General features: G+C 45.9%; 1 protein-coding gene across 3 annotated transcripts in view; it reads right to left on the bottom strand.

Annotated features, from left to right (window-relative positions):
- Nucleotides 1-4,468: 4,468 nt before the first annotated feature.
- The window catches only part of dcakd (dephospho-CoA kinase domain containing), a 50,334-nt gene continuing 34,167 nt past the window's right edge, over nucleotides 4,469-20,635 (bottom strand). For all 3 annotated transcript variants that reach the window (XM_072486924.1, XM_072486922.1, XM_072486923.1), the window contains exons 4-6: nucleotides 18,670-18,873; nucleotides 6,825-6,912; nucleotides 4,469-5,794 (exon numbers count right to left, since the gene is read on the bottom strand). In XM_072486924.1, the coding sequence (XP_072343025.1) occupies nucleotides 5,509-5,794; nucleotides 6,825-6,912; nucleotides 18,670-18,873 (578 nt within the window). In that variant the 3' untranslated portion in view covers nucleotides 4,469-5,508. The remainder of the gene's footprint in view (nucleotides 5,795-6,824; nucleotides 6,913-18,669; nucleotides 18,874-20,635) is intronic.

Genomic DNA, 20,635 nt, shown 5'->3' with positions numbered 1-20,635 from the left:
CGGCAGCGAGTTCCAGGCACCCACTACCCTCTGTGTAAAAAAACTTGCCTCCTACATCTCCTCTAAACCTATGCCCCCTAGTAATTGACCCCTCTACCCTGGAGAAAAGCCTCTGACTATCCACTCTGTCTATGCCCCTCATAATTTTGTAGAACTCTATCAGGTCGCCCCTCAACCTCCGCCGTTCCAGTGAGAACAAACTGAGTTTATTCAACCGCTCCTCCTGGCTAATGCCCTCCATACCAGGCAACACCCTGGTAAATCACTTCTGCATCCTCTCTAAATCCTCCACATCCTTCTGGTAGTGTGGCGACCAGAATCGAACACTATATTCCAAGTGTGGCCTAACTAAGGTTCTATACAGCTGCAACATGACTTGCCAATTCTTATACTCAATGCCTGACCAATGAAGGCAAGCATGCCATATACCTTGACTACCTTCTCCACCTGTGTTGCCCCTTTCAGTGACCCTTGGACCTGTACACCTAGATCTCTCTGACTTTCAATACTCTTGAGGGTTCTACCATTCACTGTATATTCCCTACTTGTATTAAACCTTCCAAAATGCATTACCTCACATTTGTCCGGATTAAACTCCATCTCTTCGCCCAAGTCTCCAAACGATCTAAATCCTACTGTATCCTCTGACAGTCCTCATCGCTATCCGCAATTCCACCAACCTTTGTGTCATCTGCAAACTTACCAATCAGACCAGTTACATTTTCTTCCAAATCATTTATATATACGATGAACAGCAAAGGTCCCTGCGGAACACCACTAGTCACAGCCCTCCAATTAGAAAAGCACCATTCCGTTGCTACTCTCTGCCTTCTATGACCTAGCCAGTTCTGTATCCACCTTGCCAGCTCACCCCTGATCCCGTGTGACTTCACCTTTTGTACCAGTCTACCATGAGGGACCTTGTCAAAGGCCTCACTGAAGTCCATTTAGACAACATCCACTGCCCTACCTGCATCAATCATCTTTGTGACCTCTTCGAAAAACTCCAAGTTAGTAAGACACGACCTCCTCTTCACAAAACCATGCTGCCTCTCACTAATACGTTCATTTGCTTCCAAATGGTAGTAGATCCTGTCTCAAAGAATTCTCTCCAGTAATTTCCCTACCGCTGACGTAAGGCTCACCGGCCTGTAGTTCCCTGGATTATCCTTGCTACCCTTCTAAAACAAAGGAACAACATTGGCTATTCTCCAGTCCTCCGGGATATCACCTGAAGACAGTGAAGATCCAAAGATTTCTGTCAAGGCCTCAGCAATTTCCTCTAGCCTCCTTCAGTATTCTGGGGGAGATCCCATCAGGCCCTGGGGACTTATCTACCTTAATATTTTTCAAGACGCCCAACACCTCGTCTTTTTGTATCTCAATGTGACCCAGGCTATTTACACACCCTTCTCCAGACTCAACATCCACCAATTCCTTCTCTTTGGTGAATACTGATGCAAAGGCTTCTCTTTGGTGAATTGGATTTCCAAAAGGCATTTGATACGGTGCCAAATTAAAGGTTATTGTGGAAAATAAATGCTCATGGTATGGGGTAACATATTAGCCTGGATAGATTAGCAGGCTGGCAGAAAACAGAGTTTGTATAAATGGGTCTTTGTCTGATTGACAGGATGTGACGAGTGGAGTCCTGCAGGGGACTGTGCTGGAGCCTCAACTTTTTACAATTTACATCAACAACTTAGATGAGGGGATTGAAGGCATGGCAGCTAAATTTACAGATGATACAAAGATAGGTAGGAACGTATGTTGCGAAGATGAAGATGAAGGAGCTTGCAGATAGACATAGATAGGTTGGGTGAGTGGGTAAATATAGATTTGTAGAATTCCTAGTGTAGGAGGCCATGGAGTCTAAACCAACCCTCCAAAGAGCACCCTACCAAGGCCCATTCCCCCACCCTACCCCTGCAACCCTACCTAACCTTTTGGATACTACAGGCAATTTAGCATGGCCACCTAACCTGCACATCTTTAGACTGTGGGAGAATACCGGAGCACACCCATGCAGACATGGGGAGAACATACAACTCTAAGCACAGTCACCAGAGGCTGGAATTGAACCCGGGTCCTTGCCACTGTCAGGCGGCAGTGCTAACTACTGTGCCGCCATCCGGCAGATGGAGTATAATGTGGAAAAATGTGAAGTTGTTCACTTTGGCTAGATGAATAAAAAAAAACAAAGAATTATTTAAATAGAGAATAGCTTCAGAATTCCGAGATGCAGACGGATCTAGGTGTAGTGCATGAATTATAAAAGGTTAGCCTGCAGATACAGTATGTAATCAATACAGCTAACGGAATGCTATCCTTTACTCAGAGAGAATCAAGCATAAAAATAAAGATGCTATGCTTCAGTTTATACAGAGCATTGGTGAGGAATACTCTGCAGAGTTTTGGTCCCTTTACTTAAGGAAAGATGTAAATGCGTTGGAGGCATTTTCAGAGGTTTATTAGATTGATACCTGGAATGAGCGGGTTGTCTAATGAGGAAAAGGTGGACAGAGTGGGCTTGTTTCCACTGCAGCTCAGAAGAGTGAGCGGTGACATGATTGAAATGTATAAGATCCTGAATGGCCTTGACAAGGTGGATGTGGAATGGTTATTTCTTCTTGTGGTTGAGTCCAGAAATAGGGAGTATTATTTTAAAATTAGGGGTTGACCTGATAGAAGTTTATAAAATTATTAGGGAAATAGATAGGGTGAATAGTTGGATGTTTTTTCCCATGGCGGGATTTAAAATTGCAAGGGGGCACAAGTTCAACGTGAAGGGGGACAGATTCAGTGGAGATGTGCGGGGAAAGTTATTTTACACAGTGGGTGGTGGTGGCCTGGAATGCACTGCCAAGTGAGGTGGTTGAGGCACATGCATTAGCGATCTTTAAATTCATCTGGATAGGCACATGAACAGACGGGGTACAGGATACAGGCAGTTGGTCAAGATGGGACTCGTGATCAGTGCAGGCTTGGAGGGCCGAAGGGCCTGTTCCTGTGCTGTATCGTTCTTTGACAGAGACAAGAATTATTTTCTCTGAGGGTTGTGCGGCTTTGGAACCTTACGGTGTCAAAAATCAGAGGTAGATAAATTGTTGCGAGGCATGGGGTCCAAAGATTATCGGGGGCAGATGGGAGTGTAGGACTCGAAACACAGATTAGTCATAATATTTTTTTATGGTGGAGTAGACTCAAGGGGTCAAAAATCCGACTTCTGCTCCTATTTCCTATGTTCAAAATTATCATGACAGATACTCAGTTAGCAGGTGTAATAAACATTGTGACATCCAGCTGACAGGCAGGCTGCTTTACGCTGTGACCTCCAGCAGACCAGCAGCCCATTTCACAATGATCTCCGGCAGGCAGGCAGCCTGTTTTGCGCTGTGACGTCCAGCAGGCAGGCAGCCTGTTTTACACCATGTCCTCCAGCTGACAGACAGCCCGTTTTACGCTGTGTTCTCTAGCAGACAGTCAACCTGTTTTACACTGTGACCTCCAGTGACAGGCAGCCTGTTTTATGCCGTGGCCTCCAGGAGACAGGCAGCCTATTATACGCTGTGTCCTCCAGCAGACAGGTAGCCTGTTTTACGCCGTGACCTCCAGCAGACAGGCAGCCTGTTTTACGCCGCGACCTCCAGCAGACAGGCAGCCTATTTTACGCTGTGTCCTCCAGCAGACAGGCAGCCTATTATACGCTGTGTCCTCCAGCAGACAGGTAGCCTGTTTTACGCCGCGACCTCCAGCAGACAGGCAGCCTGTTTTACGCCGCGACCTCCAGCAGACAGGCAGCCTATTTTACACTGTGTCCTCCAGCAGACAGGCAGCCTATTATACGCTGTGTCCTCCAGCAGACAGGTAGCCTGTTTTACGCTGTGACCTCCAGCAGACAGGTAGCCTGTTTTACGCCGCGACCTCCAGCAGACAGGCAGCCTATTTTACGCTGTGTCCTCCAGCAGACAGGTAGCCTGTTTTACGCCGCGACCTCCAGCAGACAGGTAGCCTGTTTTACGCCGTGACCTCCAGCAGACAGATAGCCTGTTTTACGCCGCGACCTCCAGCAGACAGGCAGCCTATTTTACGCTGTGTCCTCCAGCAGACAGGCAGCCTGTTTCACGCCGTGACCTCCAGCAGGAAGGCAGCCTATTTTACGCTGTGACCTCCAGCAGACAGGCAGCCTGTTTCACGCCGTGACCTCCAGCAGACAGGCAGCCTATTTTACGCTGTGTCCTCCAGCAGACAGGCAGCCTGTTTCACGCCGTGACCTCCAGCAGACAGGCAGCCTATTTTACGCTGTGACCTCCAGCAGGAAGGCAGCCTGTTTTACACTGTGCCAAATTTGCTTCAACTTTAATGAAAGTGGTAAATCAGGCTAGGCTGTCGACTGTTATAGCCAAAGGTCAAGTGACCCCAATTGTGTTCGCGTGATGTCAACTTGGCAGAAAACTCAATGCACCAGGACTCTCCACATCATTTATTGAATTACAAATCAAAAGCCAGAAATTCTTCTGGATGATATTACAAAGCTGTTCATATTGTACATTGTTGCTGTTGCCAGACCACTTACAGGGTTCAGCACACTGTCGATCATTGTGACAGAATTTGGGTCACAGGTTCACTTCTCTGATTTTGCATTCATCAAATTTTTAAACTTGGGGTGGATATCATGGGAATTAAACCAAACAGGTAAAATTAAATGTTCCACAAAAAATATATTAACTGTTGTTCATCCAACAACACTTACCTCACCCCTGCTAAAAGGAAGTGGCTGCAAGTGCGCAAGACCAGAGTGAAATAAAAAGCATAGCTGACACAGCATTATTCTAAACCACAAACTAGACAGCAGATGTGGTTAAGTGACAATCTACACACTGGCCACTTTATGTACTACACCTTCCGCTTGAGCAAGCCACGCTTCTCTCTGGAAATATCAGGCGATAGATCAAAACTCCCAGTGTCCGCCTGATACAATGTCATCCTGCTTTAGATTCACCTTGGTCACTGTAGCTAAAGAGGCAGCAATGGAGTCCATTATCTATGGAGCACAGAGTGCAATTCCACGAGATCCAATTTCACAAACATCTCCCAAGCTCTCATTCAGATTAAACAAGGAAGTAAACAGCATAAAATCACTGATATCCAAATAAATGCTCGCCGTGGTTAAAAGCTGCAGTGAGCAGCAGTGTTGCAACCAAGATTTGTACGCACTGGAAAATCCAATACTCGATTGATATATCTGAACCCTGAGAAACTGGTAAGCAGAAGCAGGACTCTGACTATCCATAATTTGGCAGACGTCTCTTCAGAGTACATCTCTGCAATAATAGATAAAAGATAATGACAATTATCATAAAGAGAAAGGGAAAGGTATAACTGAAGATTGTTCAGCAAACAGCACTTCCACCATATGTGTTATGGCCCATTATAATGGACCTTCTTGTGGAAAAATGATGCCTCTGTCCTTCCTGACTTTATCTTGGATTGGAGCAGGCCGTCATTCTAAAAAATACACCTTTTTATTAATATGCAGAGAAGCCCTCCGATTCCTGTGAGAGTTACCACGGCGAGCAACCGGACTGCTAGAAAGTCCAGGGAATCTTCAAGTTGAGAGTGCAGTTTGCAAACTTGCCGATATGTACTGACACTATCCCCAGAGTTGTCAATCACATGGTTTGCCAGCTTCCGCTTCTGCTCCAATGGCATCTGGGCACCAATACGGCGCTCTGCTTCCGCCTGTGTCAAACTATTCCGCTTCATCAGCCGGGTCAGCTGGGCCTGAGGGTCACTATGGCACAACAAACAGCAGTCAGCCATATGCTACAAGCACACTCACAAAGACTTCATCAAAAGAGCCAGGGAGGGCATGGATTTTTTTTTCAAATGCATTTGGAATGCCTGAAAAGGCAGTGGAAGCAGATTCAATAATAACTTGCAAACAAGAGTTGAATAAATACTTGAAAAGAAAAATACTGCAGGGCCACAGGGGAACAGCAGTATTCACTTTGCACTTTTAAAGAGCCAGCACAGACATGGGCTGACTGGTATCTAGTTTTTTGAAATATGGCCATTTCATGAACTCAAAATAAACTATTTTCTACATCATTCCATTCCATTGACTTTTGATTTTAAACGTTGTCTGAGTCAATGAATTGGTAAATCTAAGTGGTTTGGTACCATGCTACACAAAAGCTTGAAGATCCAGGTCTCGTTCCTGCTCTGTGCGTAGCTGACAGGCTTCCTGGGCTGGATTCTCCGCCGGTGAGATGCTCCGTTTTGCTGGCAACCCGGGGGTTTCCCGGCGGCGTGGGGCTGCCCCACAATGGGAAACCCCATTTACTGGCCGGGGTAACGGAGCATCCCGCCGGCGGGATGAGGCAGAAATGTGGCGCGGCGGGACGGACCATCCCGCCATTGTCTTCAATAATGGAGAATCCAGCATCCTATTCCTGCTTGTTCTGTACCTCCTCAGCTTCCATCCTGCTGGCTACACAAGGCTTTTCTGCAATATCTTCCATGCATAAATGGCCAGCCACCTCTTACTCCCTGGGCATGGAGAATACTCCCTGGGCTTGGAGAATAGTGCTCAGGGCACAGTGCCTCAGTGTTTCTCCCTCAACCCTGACCCCTGACCATACACAATCAAGGAGATTTTTGCTTGAAACCAGTCAATGTCCCTGGAAACCTTCTTCAGTACCAATTTAAATTGGGAATGTCGTGAAGAGAATAGGGGATGTCTAGAATTCCCTAGTACACAGACCAATGATTAAGAGCAAGTGACTAATTCATTGGCTTTCTGCAGTTTTATACAAACTTACCAGTAAACCACTACAGTGTGCTTCATAAACTTGGCTAACTTGTTAGTCTCAAACAAGAGCGGAACATCGAGGATAACATATCGGTATCCTGCGGATAAGGAAACAAAAGTTACATTCCTGTATTGTGTGAGAGCAAATGAATCAGTTTCCAGCCTGTGTGACATCAGATAACATTATTTTGCCACCAATTACAATGAGAGAGAGAAACTCTAGACAGGTTGGTAAATTATAAATGAGTGGGCTAGATTACTTTTTTAATTCATTCATGGGATGTGGGTGTTGCTGGCTGGACCAACATTTATTGCCCATCTCGAATTGCCCTTGAATGAATGGTCGTGAACTGCCTTCTTGGACCACTGCAGCCCATGTTGTCTAGGTACACTCAGTGCTGTTAGGGAGGGAGTTCCAGGATTTTGATCCAGCGACAGTAAAGGAACAGCAATATATTTCCATGTCAGGATAGTGAGTGACTTGGAGGGGAACTTCAAGATGGTGGGGTTTCCAGATATCTGCTTGCCCTTCTAGATGGTAGTGGTCGGGGGGGTTCAGAGGTGCAGCCTAAGGAACTTGGTGAGTTACTCCAGTGCATCTTGTAGATGGTTCACATGGCTGCCACTGTTCGGCGGTGGTGGAGGGAGTGAATGTTTGTGGAAGGGATGCCAATCAAGCGGGCTGTTTTGTCCCGGATGGTGTCAAGCTTGAGTGTGGCTGAAGCTGCATTCATCCAGGCAAGTGGACAGTATTCCATTACACTCCTGACTTGTGCCTTTTAGATGGTGGACAGGCTTTGGTGAGTCAAGAGGAGAGTTGCTCGACACAGGATTCCCAGCCTCTGACTTGCAACAGCATTTATATGGCTAGTCCAGTTCAGTTTTGGCAACCTCCAGAATGTTGATGGTGGAGGATGCAGCGACGGTAATGCCATTGAATAACAAGGGGCGATGGTTAAAACCTCTCTTGTTAGAGAAAATCACTGCCTGGCACTTGGCAATGGTTTTTTAAAAAATATATATTTTTTTAAAAATATAAATTGAGAGTACCCAATTAACTTTTTCCAATTAAGGGGCAATTTAGCATGGCAATCCCCCTAACCTGCACATCTTTGGGTTGTGGGGGCGAGACCCACAGACGCGGGAAGAATGTGCAACTCCACACAGACTGTGACCCGGGATCAAACCCAGGTTCTCAGTGCCATAAACAGCAGTGCTAACCACAGCGCCACCATGCGCTGTGTGGCACAAATGTTGCTTGCCAGATATCAACCTGGATATTGTCCAGGTCTTGCTGCATTTGGACCTGGACTGCTTCAGTATCTGAGGAATTACGAACGGTGCTAAACATTATGCAATCAGCATTCCCACTTCGACCTTCTGATGGAAGGAAGGTCATTGATGAAGCAGTTGTAGATGGATGGGCAAAGGACACTGCCATAGAATCCATACAGTGCAGGAGGCCATTCGGCCCATCGAATCTGCAGCGACACTCTGAAAAGTCTCCTACCTAGGCCCACTCTCCAACCCCATCTCTGTAAACCCCACCTAACCTGTACATCTTTGGATTGAGGGAGGAAACTAGAGCACCTGGGGGAAAACCCACACAGGGAAGAATGTGCAAACTCCACACACATAGTCACCCAAGACAGTAAGCGAACCTGGGTCCCTAGCATTATGAGAAGCTTCTGCAATGGTATCCTGGAAAAGAGATGATCGAGCTCCAAAAACCACAACCATTTTCCTTTGTATTGCACAACTCCAACCAGCAGAAAGTTTGCCCCGATTCCTATTGACTCAAGTTTTGTGAGGGCTCCTTGATGCCACACTCATACGTGTTAAGTAATGGGTTAAGAGACATTGCAATTAGTTGTCTCATTTATGTTAAGTATCCATGAATTGACACTGATATGTAAAGGGGCTTCAGGTGGCCTCTGTCAGGTGATGATAGTTAGAGTTTTGTGCAAAGGCTGTTGGAATGAAATAAATGTGTATTTGTGAAAAAGGAACAGAACTTTTGACTCTTCATATCACAGCAACTAAAACGTCTAACAATACGAATTGGAGGAGTAGGACCATAAGACCTTATCATAGAATTTACAGTGCAGAAGGAGGCCATTCGACCCATCGAGTCTGCACCGGCTCTTGGAAAGAGCACCCTACCCAAGCCCACACCTCCACCCTATTCCCATAACTCAGTAACCTCGCCCAACACGAAGGACAATTTTGGACACCAAGGGCAATTTAGCATGGCCAATCCACCTAACCTGCACATCTTTGGACTGTGGGTGGAAACCGGAGCACCCAGAGGAAACCCACACACACACACACGGAGAGAACGTGCAGACTCTGCACAGACAGTGACCCAAGCCTGGAATCGAACCTGGGACCCTGGAGCTGTGAAGCAATTGTGCTAACCACTATGCTACCTTAAGACATAGGAGCAGAATTAGGCCACTCGGCCCATCGAGTCTGCTCTGCCATTCAATCATGGCTGAACGTTTTCTCATCCCCATTCTCCTGCCTTCTCCCCATAACCCCTGATCCCCTTATTGATCAAAAACCTATCTATCTCTGTTTTAAAGACACTCAAGTGATTTGGTCTCCACAGCCTTCTGAGAATGAATTCAGTTCCTCCCTCTAGATCATTAATGTATATTGTGAAAAGTTGTGGTCCCAGCACCGACCCCCGAGGTACACCTCTATTCACCGGCTGCCATCCTGAAAAAGACCCCTTTATCCCCACTCTCTGCCTTCTGCCAGTCAGCCAATCCTCTAACCATGCCAGGATCTTATCCTGAACAACATGGGCTCTTCATGTATTTAACAGTCTCTTATGTAGCACCTTGTCAGAGGCCTTATGGAAATCTAAATAAATTACGTCCACCGGTTCTCCTTGGTCTAACTTCCTTGTTACTTCCTCAAAGAACAGATTTGTCAGACATGACCTCCCCTAGACGAAGCTGTGCTGACTCAGTCTTATTTTACCAAGTACTCCGCGATCTCATCTTTAATAATGGACTCTATGGGGCAGCACGGTGGCTCAGTGGTTAGCACTGCAGTCTCACGGCGCCAAGGTCCCAGGTTTGATCCCGGCTCTGGGTCACTCTCCTTGTGGAGTTTGCACATTCTCCCTGTGTTTCCGTGGGTTCCACCCCACAACACAAAGATGTGCAAAGTAGGTGGATTGAACACGCTAAATTGCCCCTTAATTGGAAAAAATGAATTGGGTACTCTAAATTTAAAAATAAAAAATAAAAATAATGGACTCTAGAATCTTACCAATGACCGAAGTCAGGCTAACCGGCCTATAATTTCCCCATTTTCTGCCTCCCTCCCTTCTTAAACAGCGGTGTGACATTAGCCACGTTCCAGTCCTCTGGGACACTTCCTGCCTCCAGTGATTCCTGAAAGATCACCACCAATGCCCCCACAATGCCTCAGCTACCCTGGGGTATATCCATTCAGTCCAGGTGATTTATCCACCTTCAGACCTTTCAGTTTCCCCAGAACCTTCTCCTTCGTAATGGTCACTGCACTCATCTCGCCCCCCTGGTTCTCCTGGAGCTCTGGCATCCCACTGGTGTCTTCCACCGTGAAGACTGATGCAAAGTAACTATTCAGTTCATCTGCCATTTCTTTGTTTCCTATTATTACTTCTCCAGCCACATTTTCCAGTGATTCAATGTTTATTTTTGCCTCTCTCTTACATTTTATATATTGAAAAAAATCTTCCTTTATTATTACTAGCGAGCTTGCACTCATACTTAATCTTCTCCCCCCTTATTGCTTTTTATGTTGTCCTCTGCTCGTTTTGAAAGGCTTCCCAATCCTCTGGCTTCCCACTAATACTCGCCGCTTTGTCTGCTTTTTCTTTAGCTTTTATGCTGTCCTTGACTTCCCTTGTCAGCCATGGATGCCTGGCCCTCCCCTTATAGCATGTTTTTCTCTCCTGGAGATGAATTTCTGCTGTGCCTCCCGAATAACCCCAAAAACTCTTGCCATTGCTGTTCCACTGTCTTCCCTGCTAGGCTCCCCTTACACTCAACACTGGCCAGCTCCTCCCTCAAAAAACTGTATTATAATACCGTTACATCTGATTGTACCTCTCAAACTGCAGGGTAAATTCTATCATATTGTGGTCACTACTCCCGAAGGGTTCCTTCACCTTAAGTTTCCAATCAAGTCTGCCTCATTACACATCACTAAATCCAGACATGCCTGTTCCCTCGTAGGCTCTGTCACAAGCTGCTCCAAAAAAAACATCTCTTAGACATTCCACAAATTCCTTTTATTGGGATCCACTACCAACGTGATTTTCCCAGTCCACCTGCATATTGAAGTCCCCCATAATTATTGTAATATTGCCTTTTTTACATGTCTTTTCTATCTCCGGATTTATTTTCTGCCCCACCTCCTGACTACTGCTAGGGGGCCTGTACATCACTCCTATCAGGGTCTTTTACCTTTGCGATTCCTCAACTCTACCCACAGATTTCAGGACGCCAAAGCATGTAATGAGGCAGTGGGGAAGGGAACACTGACAAAGGAGAGTACTTGCAGGCACGGAGATAGTGTGTATACTTCAACGCAAGAAGCATCAGGAATTAGCTTGAGGAAATACTTGTTAGGAAGGAAGAAGTGTTGGGCATTTTGAAAAACTTGAGGGTAGACAAGATAGACTGACGGGATATATCCAAGGATTCTATGGGAAGCAAGAGATGAAATTGCAGAGCCGTTGGCAATGATCTTTTCGTCCTCACTGTCAACAGGGGAAGTTAAAGTCGCCCATGGCTACTGCCCTATGACTTCTGCACCTTTCCAAAATCTGTTTCCCAATCTGTTCCTCCACATCTCTGTTACTATTGGGGGGCCTATAGAAAACTCCTAACAAGGTGACTGCTCCTTTCCTATTTCTGACTTCAACCCATACTACCTCAATAGGTACTGCCTCGAACTGCCTTTCTGCAGCTGTTATACTATCTCTAATTAATAATGCCACCCCCCCACCTCTTTTACCACCCTCCCTAATCTTATTGAAACATCTATAACCAGGGACCTCCAACAACCATTTCTGCCCCTCTTCTATCCAAGTTTCCGTGATGGCCACCACATCGTAGTCCCAAGTACCGATCCATGACTTAAGTTCACCCACCTTATTCCTGATGCTTCTTGCGTTGAAGTATACACACTTCAACCCATCTCCGTGCCTGCAAGTACTCTCCTTTGTCAGTGTTCCCTTCCCCACTGCCTCATTACACGCTTTGGCGGCCTGAATATCGGCTACCTTAGTTGCTGGACTACAAATCCGGTTCCCATTCCCCTGCCAAATTAGTTTAAACCCTCCCGAAGAGTACTAGAAAACCTCCCTCCCAGGATATTGGTGCCCCTCTGGTTCAGATGCAACCCGTCCTGCTTGTACAGGTCCCACCTTCCCCAGAATGCGCTCCAATTATCCAAATACCTGAAGCACTCCCTCCTACACCATTCCTGCAGCCACGTGTTCAACTGCACTCTCTCCCTATTCCTAGCCTCGCTATCACGTGGCACCGGCAACAAACCAGAGATGACAACTCTGTCTGTCCTGGCTTTTAACTTCCAGCCTAACTCCCTAAACTCGTTTATTACCTCCACACCCCTTTTCCTACCTATGTCGTTGGTACCAATGTGCACCACGACTTCTGGCTGCTCCCCCTCCCCCTTAAGGATCCTGAAGACACGATCCGAGACATCCCTGGCCCTGGCACCCGGGAGGCAACATACCTTCCGGGAGTCTCGCTCGCGACCACAGAATCTCCTAACTATTCCCCTAACCATTGAATCGCCTACAACTATTGCTTTTCTATTCCCCCCCCTTCCCTTCTGAGCCCCAGAGCCAGACTCAGTGCCAGTGACCTGGCCGTTAGGGCCTTCCCCCGGTAGGTCATCCCCCCCAACAGCATCCAAAACGGTATACTTGTTTTGAAGGGGAACGGCCACGAGGGATCCCTGCACTGTCTGCCTGCTTGTTTTTTTCCCCCTGACTGTAACCCAGCTATTCTTGTCCTGTGCCTTGGGTGTGGTTACCTCCCTGTAACTCTTCTCAATCACCCCCTCTGCCTCCCGGATGATCCGAAGTTCATCCAGCTTCAGCTCCAGTTCCCTAACACGGTCTTTGAGGAGCTGAAGTTGGGTGCACTTCCCGCAGGTATAGTCAGCGGGGACACCGGTGGTATCCCTCACCACCCACATCCTACAGGAGGAGCATGTAACTGGCCTAGTCTCCATCCCCTCTTACCTTACAGAATATAGCTGTAAGAGCCCATGGTGTTCAGGGTAAGATCCTGGCATGGATAGAGGATTGGCTGGCTGGCAGAAGGCAGAGGAGGGATAAAGGGGTCTTTTTCAGGATAGCAGCTGGTGACTAGTGGTGTGCCTCAGGGGTCTGTGCTGGGACCACAACTTTTCACAACATACATTAATGATCTGGAAGAAGGACCTGAAGGCACTGTTGATCAGATTGCAGATGATATAAAGATATGCAGAGGGACAGGTAGTATTGAGGAACCAGGGGGCTGCAGAAATTCTCGGACAGGATGGGAGAGTGGGCAAAGAAGTGGCAGATGGAATACAATGTGGAAAAATGTGAGGTTATGCACTTTGGAAGGAGGAATGGAGGCATAGACTATTTTCTCAGTGGGGAAATGCTTAGGAAATCAGAAGCACAAAGGAGCTTGGGAGTCCTTGTTCACAATTCTCTTAAGGTTAACGTGCAAGTTCAGTTGGCAGCAGGTTCTGTTGGCAGTGAAGATGGCAACTACAATGTTCGCATTCATATCGGGAGGGCTAGAGTACAAAAGCAGGGATGTACTTCTGAGGCTGTAGAAGGCTCTGGTGAGAGCCCATTTGGAGTATTGTGATAATTTTGGGCCCCTAATCTAAGGAAGGATGTGCTAGCAAAAACAGGAAGGCAGATTACAGATTTCGAGTGTAGAATGTGCCATGAGACCTGGGTCCTCATACACCAGTCACTGAAAGTAAGCATGCAGGTGCAGCAGGTGATAAAAAAGGCAAATGGTATGTTGACCTTCATAGGACATAGACATAGAACAGTACAGCACAGGACAGGCCCTTCGGCCACGATGTTGTGCCGACTATTTATCCTAATCTAAGATCAACCTAAGCTACACCCCTTCAATTTACTGCTGTCCATGTGCCTGTCCAAGAGTCGCTTAAATGTCCCTAATGACTCAGACTCCACCATCTCTGCTGGCAGTGCATTCCACACACCCACCACTCTCAGTGTAAATAACCTACCTCTGTCATCTCCCCTATACCTTCCTCCAATCACCTTAAAACTATGTCCCCTCGTCACAGCCATTTCCACCCTGGGGAAAAGTCTCTGGCTATCCACTCTATCTATGCTTCTCATCACGTCGTACACCTCTATCAATTCACCTCTCTTTCTTCTTCGCTCCAGTGAGAAAAGCACAAGCTCCCTCAACCTTTCTTCAAAAGACATGCCCTCCAGTCCAGGCAGCATCCTGATAAATCTACTCTGCACCCTCTCCAAAGTATCCACATCCTTCCTATAATGAGGTGACCAGAACTGCACACAATACTCCAAATGTGGTCTCACCAGGGTCCTGTACAGTTGCAGCATAACCCCACGGCTCTTAAAACTCAAGCCCCCCGTTAATAAACTCTAACACACTAAAGGTCTTCTTCACGGCTCTATCCACTTGAGTGGCAACCTTCAGAGATCTGTGGACATGAACCCCAAGATCTCTCTGTTCCTCCACATTCCTCAGAACCCTGCCGTTGACCCGGTAATCCGCATTCAAATTTGTCCTACCAAAATGAATTATCTCGCACTCATCAGGGTTAAACTCCATCTGCCATTTTTCGGCCCAGCTCTGCATCCTATCAATGTCTCGTTGCAGCCTACAACAGCCCTCCACCTCATCCACTACTCCACCAATCTTGGTGTCATCAGCAAATTTACTGACCCACCCTTCAGCCCCCTCATCCAAGTCATTGATAAAAATCACAAATAGCAGAGGACCCAGCACTGATCCCTGTGGTACAACACTGGTAACTGGTCTCGTCTGAAAATTTTCCATCCACCACCACTCTCTTTCTTCTATGTGATAGCCAGTTACTTATCCAATTGGCCAAATTTCCCTCCATCCCACACCTCCTTACTTTCTTCATGAGCCGACCATGGGGAACCTTATCAAACGCCTTACTAAAATCCATGTATACGACATCAACTGCTCTACCTTCATCTACACACATTGTAACCTACTCAAAGAATTCAATCAAATTTGTGAGGCAAGACTTACCCTTCACGAATCCGTGTTGACGAATTAATGACCAAATGGTCATTAGTCCTATCCCAATGTCAAAGCTGATCTATGCCCATATACGCCTATAAGACCATAAGACATAGGAGCGGAAGTAAGGCCATTTGGCCCATCGAGTCCACTCCACCATTCAATCATGGCTGATTTCAACTCCATTTACCCGCTCTCTCGCTATAGCCCTTAATTCCTCGAGAAATCAAGAATTTATCAACTTCTGTCTTAAAGACACTCAATGTCCCGGCCTCCACCGCCCTCTGTGGAAATGAATTCCACAGACCCACCACTCTCTGGCTGAAGAAATTTCTCCTCATCTCTGTTCTAAAGTGACTCCCTTTTATTCTAAGGCTGTGCCCCCGGGTCCTAGTCTCCCCTGCTAATGGAAACAACTTCCCTACATCCACCCTATCTAAGCCATTCATTATCTTGTAAGTTTCTATTAGATCTCCCCTCAACCTCCTAAACTCCAATGAATATAATCCCAGGATCCTCAGACGTTCATCGTATGTTAGGCCTACCATTCCTGGGATCATCCGTGTGAATCTCCGCTGGACCCGCTCCAGCGCCAGTATGACCTTCCTGAGGTGTGGGGCCCAAAATTGCTCACAGTATTCTAAATGGGGCCTAACTAATGCTTTATAAAGCTTCAGAAGTACATCCCTGCTTTTATATTCCAAGCCTCTTGAGATGAATGACAACATTGCATTTGCTTTCTTAATTACAGACTCAACCTGCAAGTTTATCTTTAGAGAATCCTGGACTAGGACTCCCAAGTCCCTTTGCACTTCAGCATTATGAATTTTGTCACCGTTTAGAAAATAGTCCATGCCTCTATTCTTTTTTCCAAAGTGCAAGACCTCGCACTTGCCCACGTTGAATTTCATCAGCCATTTCTTGGACCACTCTCCTAAACTGTCTAAATCTTTCTGCAGCCTCCCCACCTCCTCCATACTACCTGCCCCTCCACCTATCTTTGTATCATCGGCAAACTTAGCCAGAATGCCCCCAGTCCCGCCATCCTAGTTCCTTTTGCTTTGACAAAGAGTCATCGGACTCGAAACGTTAGCTCTTTTCTCTCCCTACAGATGCTGCCAGACCTGCTGAGATTTTTCAGCATTTCTCTTTCATTTCAGATTCCAGCATCTGCAGTAATTTGCTTTTATTAAGATGAAGAGCAGAGTGCCCAAGTGTTTTCTGACTGCTGGAGTGCTCTACTTTCTTGGTTACTGAATAATTTCAGATAATTCTTCAGTAAATAGACACACATGGATTATATTTACCTACATTGTGCGAGTGTGTGCAAGGCAACTTTTCACCAATGTTAGTCTCTTTGATTCAGAAGCAATTTAATTGCGGTTTCTAAAATGATAGGACGAGATTTCCAATTAGGAGACCTTGTGACATAATGGGTAGCGTCCCCACTTCTGAGCCAGAAGCTCTGGGTTCTGGTCCTATCCCAGACTTCGTGGCCAAGAGAGGTGCATTGTGACATGGCCAAGGAGCTTTATTGCTAACCTGCAAATTCACCTGATATGTCTATGGCAAACGTTGGGAGTGGAACAGTATCCTGACTAGCCAGAACCGTGCTAGTCACAGAGCAACAGGCTCCCCACAGAGAGGGTGGGGGCCAGAGAGGGTGGGGGCCAGAGTGGGTGGGTGGGGGCCAGAGTGGGTGGGTGGGTGGGGGCCAGAGATACACGGTGAGAGATTCCTAATTATTCCAACGAAAAAGGTTAGGGAGAATCAGGTCTCAGACTTAGTAACTTAAGGGCAGAACTAGATTAGTTATTCGGCAGTTCTTCATTTCTCAAAGTAGAGTCATAGAATCACAGAGTTTTACAGCACAAGAGGTTCTTCGGCCCATCACGACAACGCTGACCATTTTCCAGCACTCGGTTCGTCGCCTTGTATGCAATGGCATTTCAAGTGCTCATCTAAATAATTCAAAGTTGTGAAGGTTCCTGCCTCTAACACCCTTTCAGGCAGCGAGTTCCAGATTCCTACCACCCTCTGGCTGAAAAGGTATTTCTTCAGATCTCCTCTAAACCTCCTGCCCATTACCTTAAATCTATGCCCCCTGGTTACTGACTCCTCCACTAAGGGAAAAGTACCTTTTGAGCGATCCTGTCTCTTTCCTTCATAATTTTATACACCTCATCAGGTCCCCCCTCAGCCGTCTCTGCTCCAGGAAAAACAAATCTGCCTATCCAGTCTCTCTTGATAGCTGAAACACTTCAACCCAGGCAACATCATGCTGAATCTCCTCCACCTCCTCGTCAGTGCAATCACTTCCTTTCTATAATGTGGCTGGATACTGAACACAGTACTCCATCTGAGTCCTAACCAGCGTGTTATGCAGTTCCAGCATAACCTCCCTGCTCTTATATTCAATGCCACGGGTAATAAAGACAAGAATCCCATAGGCCTTCTTAATCACTTTATCTACCTGTCATGCTGTTGTCATGTGAGAGTACCTTTAAGACATGGATGTTTAAGCAATGTACCTTTAAGAAAACAGTGATGTCAGAGAGTGGGTGGGGCTGAGCTCAGATCAGCCATTTTGCAGTTTTTAGTTTCAGTTTTGAAAAAGAGCTTGTGTGTGTCTGTGTTTCCAGACAGTTTTGCAGTTTGAAAAGAACTTGGGAGTGTCTGTGTTTGCAGTGAGCTGGATCTCAGGCCACGAAAGACTATCTCTGGATCATTTGGGTGATTTAAACTCATAATAGTAAAGCCATTAACCTGATGTGATTCTGTTTAAAGGTGTTACATTTCTTGGAAGTTTGAAGGAACATTGAGGAATTATTTACTGTTGTAATATTTTCGTAGTTATCTTTGAAGTAAGGGGTGTTAAGAGATCCAATGTTTATTTAAGATGTTAAGTTGAGTTCATGGAATAAACAGTGTTTTGTGTTTAAAAACCCACGTGTCCATGATTGCAATCCCACACCTCGGGAACAAGCCATGTGCTAGGAAAAGCAACAATCCATTAAAGGGGGAGGGGGTTGGTTGAACTCCATGATACATTTTGGGGTTCTGAAAACACCTCGCCCATAACACTGTCTTCAGAGATCTGTGAACCTGCACACCAAGCGGACCTGCTCAAGTTCCTGACTTGTAAGATTACTAAATTCACTGCATAACCTCAAATGAATAATGAACCTATTTCTGGCTAGGCCCTCGCACATCAGGAAGGTAACTTGCAGTACCATTCAGGATCAATGTGATCTCCTTGGACTAAGTTTGATCTCCAAAAAAGAGGAATTTTTCAAACATTTTCTGGTCCATAATTGGCCAGAATGTCTGTCGTTCTGCTCCTCCCAGGAGGTTACATGGCTGTGGGTGAGGAGGGAATATATTGTGACCGATAAGGAGTTATATCTAAAGGAGACAGGCTGGATGATGGGTCTTTTCCAGTTTGACATTTTCTTACATTCATAAAACTAAAAATTAAAATATGCAAACCTATAGGTAAAAGTACCACAACACAGACAGCGCACACATTTTGCAGCGTACCTTGTATAAAGTATTTAAAGATCTGTTTGAGCATGGCTTTGTGGATTTCTGGGTGAGTGATGGAATTCAGGAGTTGCCGCTTCTCCCCATCAGTGAAGATAATATTTCCCAGCTTCTCCCGGTTGATTTTTTTGTCCTCCAGCAGAATCTCCTCACCAAAGGAACGCACTATTGCCCAGTATGCTGGAGAGTCTGGCTCAACAACTTATGGGAAAGAAGCACAGGCACTTATTCCACATTTTATAGTGACATATTCTTAATTCCCTTTCCCAACTTTTTAAATGCATTTGAGCTATTCAACTTCAACTACTCTATGTGATGTAAGTTATGCATTCTCACAAGTGTTGGTTAGAATTCCCTATTTCATTTATTATTGACTATTCTATATTTATGTTCCCTCGCTCTGGTCTCCCTTGCATCAGAACCACCTTTGCTACATCTACCCTATAATTTTATTTTTCATAGTCTTTAAGACCCCTATTAGGTCAACCCATTTGTCAGTCATTTCCAGCGCAGAAAGTGGCTATTCGACCCATCATGCCCATGCCAGTTCTCTGCAGAGCATTCCAGTCAATCCCATTCCCCCACTCTATACAGAATAATAGAACACAGTGACTTTTGAAGTCATTCATTGTTTCTGCTTCCACCTCCCTCATAGGCAGCAAGTTCAAGGTCATTATCACTCACTGCATAAAATATGTTCTTCCTCATAATCTCCCTATTTTTCTTGTCCAAAACCTGTTGCCTGTGTGCTCCAGCCCTTGCATCACCTTTCTTAGAGAAAAAAAAGAGCCCCAGCCTATTAAATCTTTGGTGAAAGGTATACCCTCTCAGTTCTGGTATAATTCTCATAAATCTTTCTTGCACCTTCTCAAATGCCCAGGTATTCTTTTTATTATATGGAGATCAGAACTGTTCACAGTTTGCAATATGTGGTCTAATCAAGGTTTGATTTAAGTTTTGACAAAGAGTCATCCAGACTCTCATAGAATTTACAGTGCAGAAGGAGGCCATTCAGCCCATCGAGTCTGCACCGGCTCTTGGAAAGAGCACCCGAACCAAGATCCACACCTCCACCCTATCCCCATAACCCAGTAACCCCACCCAACACTAAGGGCAATTTTGGACACTAAGGGCAATTTATTATGGCCAATCCACCTAACCTGCACATCTTTGGACTGTGGGAGGAAACCGGAGCACCCGGAGGAAACCCACGCACACACGGGGAGGATGTGCAGACTCCGCACAGACAGTGACCCAAGCCGGAATCGAACCTGGGACCTTGGAGCTGTGAAGCAATTGTGCTATCCACAATGCTACCGTGCTGCCCTGTGCTGTCTTGAAACATTAGTTCCTTTGTCTCTCCACAGATGCTGTAGGATCTGCTGAGATTATCCATCACTTATTGTTTTTGTTTCAGACTACAGCATTCGCAGTAATTTGCCTTTAAGTTTAGTGTAATTTCTCCACTTTACAATTCTAGCCCCTTCAGAATGCCACCACTCCAAGGCCTCCATCTCAAATCAGGGGCTGGTTTAGCACAGTGGGCTAAGACAGCTGGCTTGTAATGCAGAACAAGACCAGCAGCACGGGTTCAAGACCAGGCAGTTCAATTCCCGAACCAGCCTCCCCGAACAGGCACCGGAATGTGGCGACTAGGGGCTTTTCACAGTAACTTCATTAAAGCCTACTTGTGACAATAAGCGATTATGAAATCTGAAATTATTTTAATTTCAATGAAATTCGTAAATCAAATTCATCACTTTTAAAAGTAATGTAAATTTAACACTTTTTCCCTTTTCACAACACATATAAAGTTCGTGGCGCACGAGTATCCCTCCAGTTGTAACCCCCAATACCTTGATCAGGCAACCATTATTCACAATCACAAATGATCATACAAATGAACACATTATAGTTCATAGTCAAGCAAACGGCTCTTGTCCACAGGCACATATCTTGTGGC

Source organism: Scyliorhinus torazame, chromosome 21 (genome assembly GCF_047496885.1).
Source record: "Scyliorhinus torazame isolate Kashiwa2021f chromosome 21, sScyTor2.1, whole genome shotgun sequence".
NCBI classification, from domain to species: Eukaryota; Metazoa; Chordata; class Chondrichthyes; order Carcharhiniformes; family Scyliorhinidae; genus Scyliorhinus; species Scyliorhinus torazame.
Note: the sequence above shows the minus strand (reverse complement) of the source record. Positions and strands in the feature narration are given on the sequence as shown.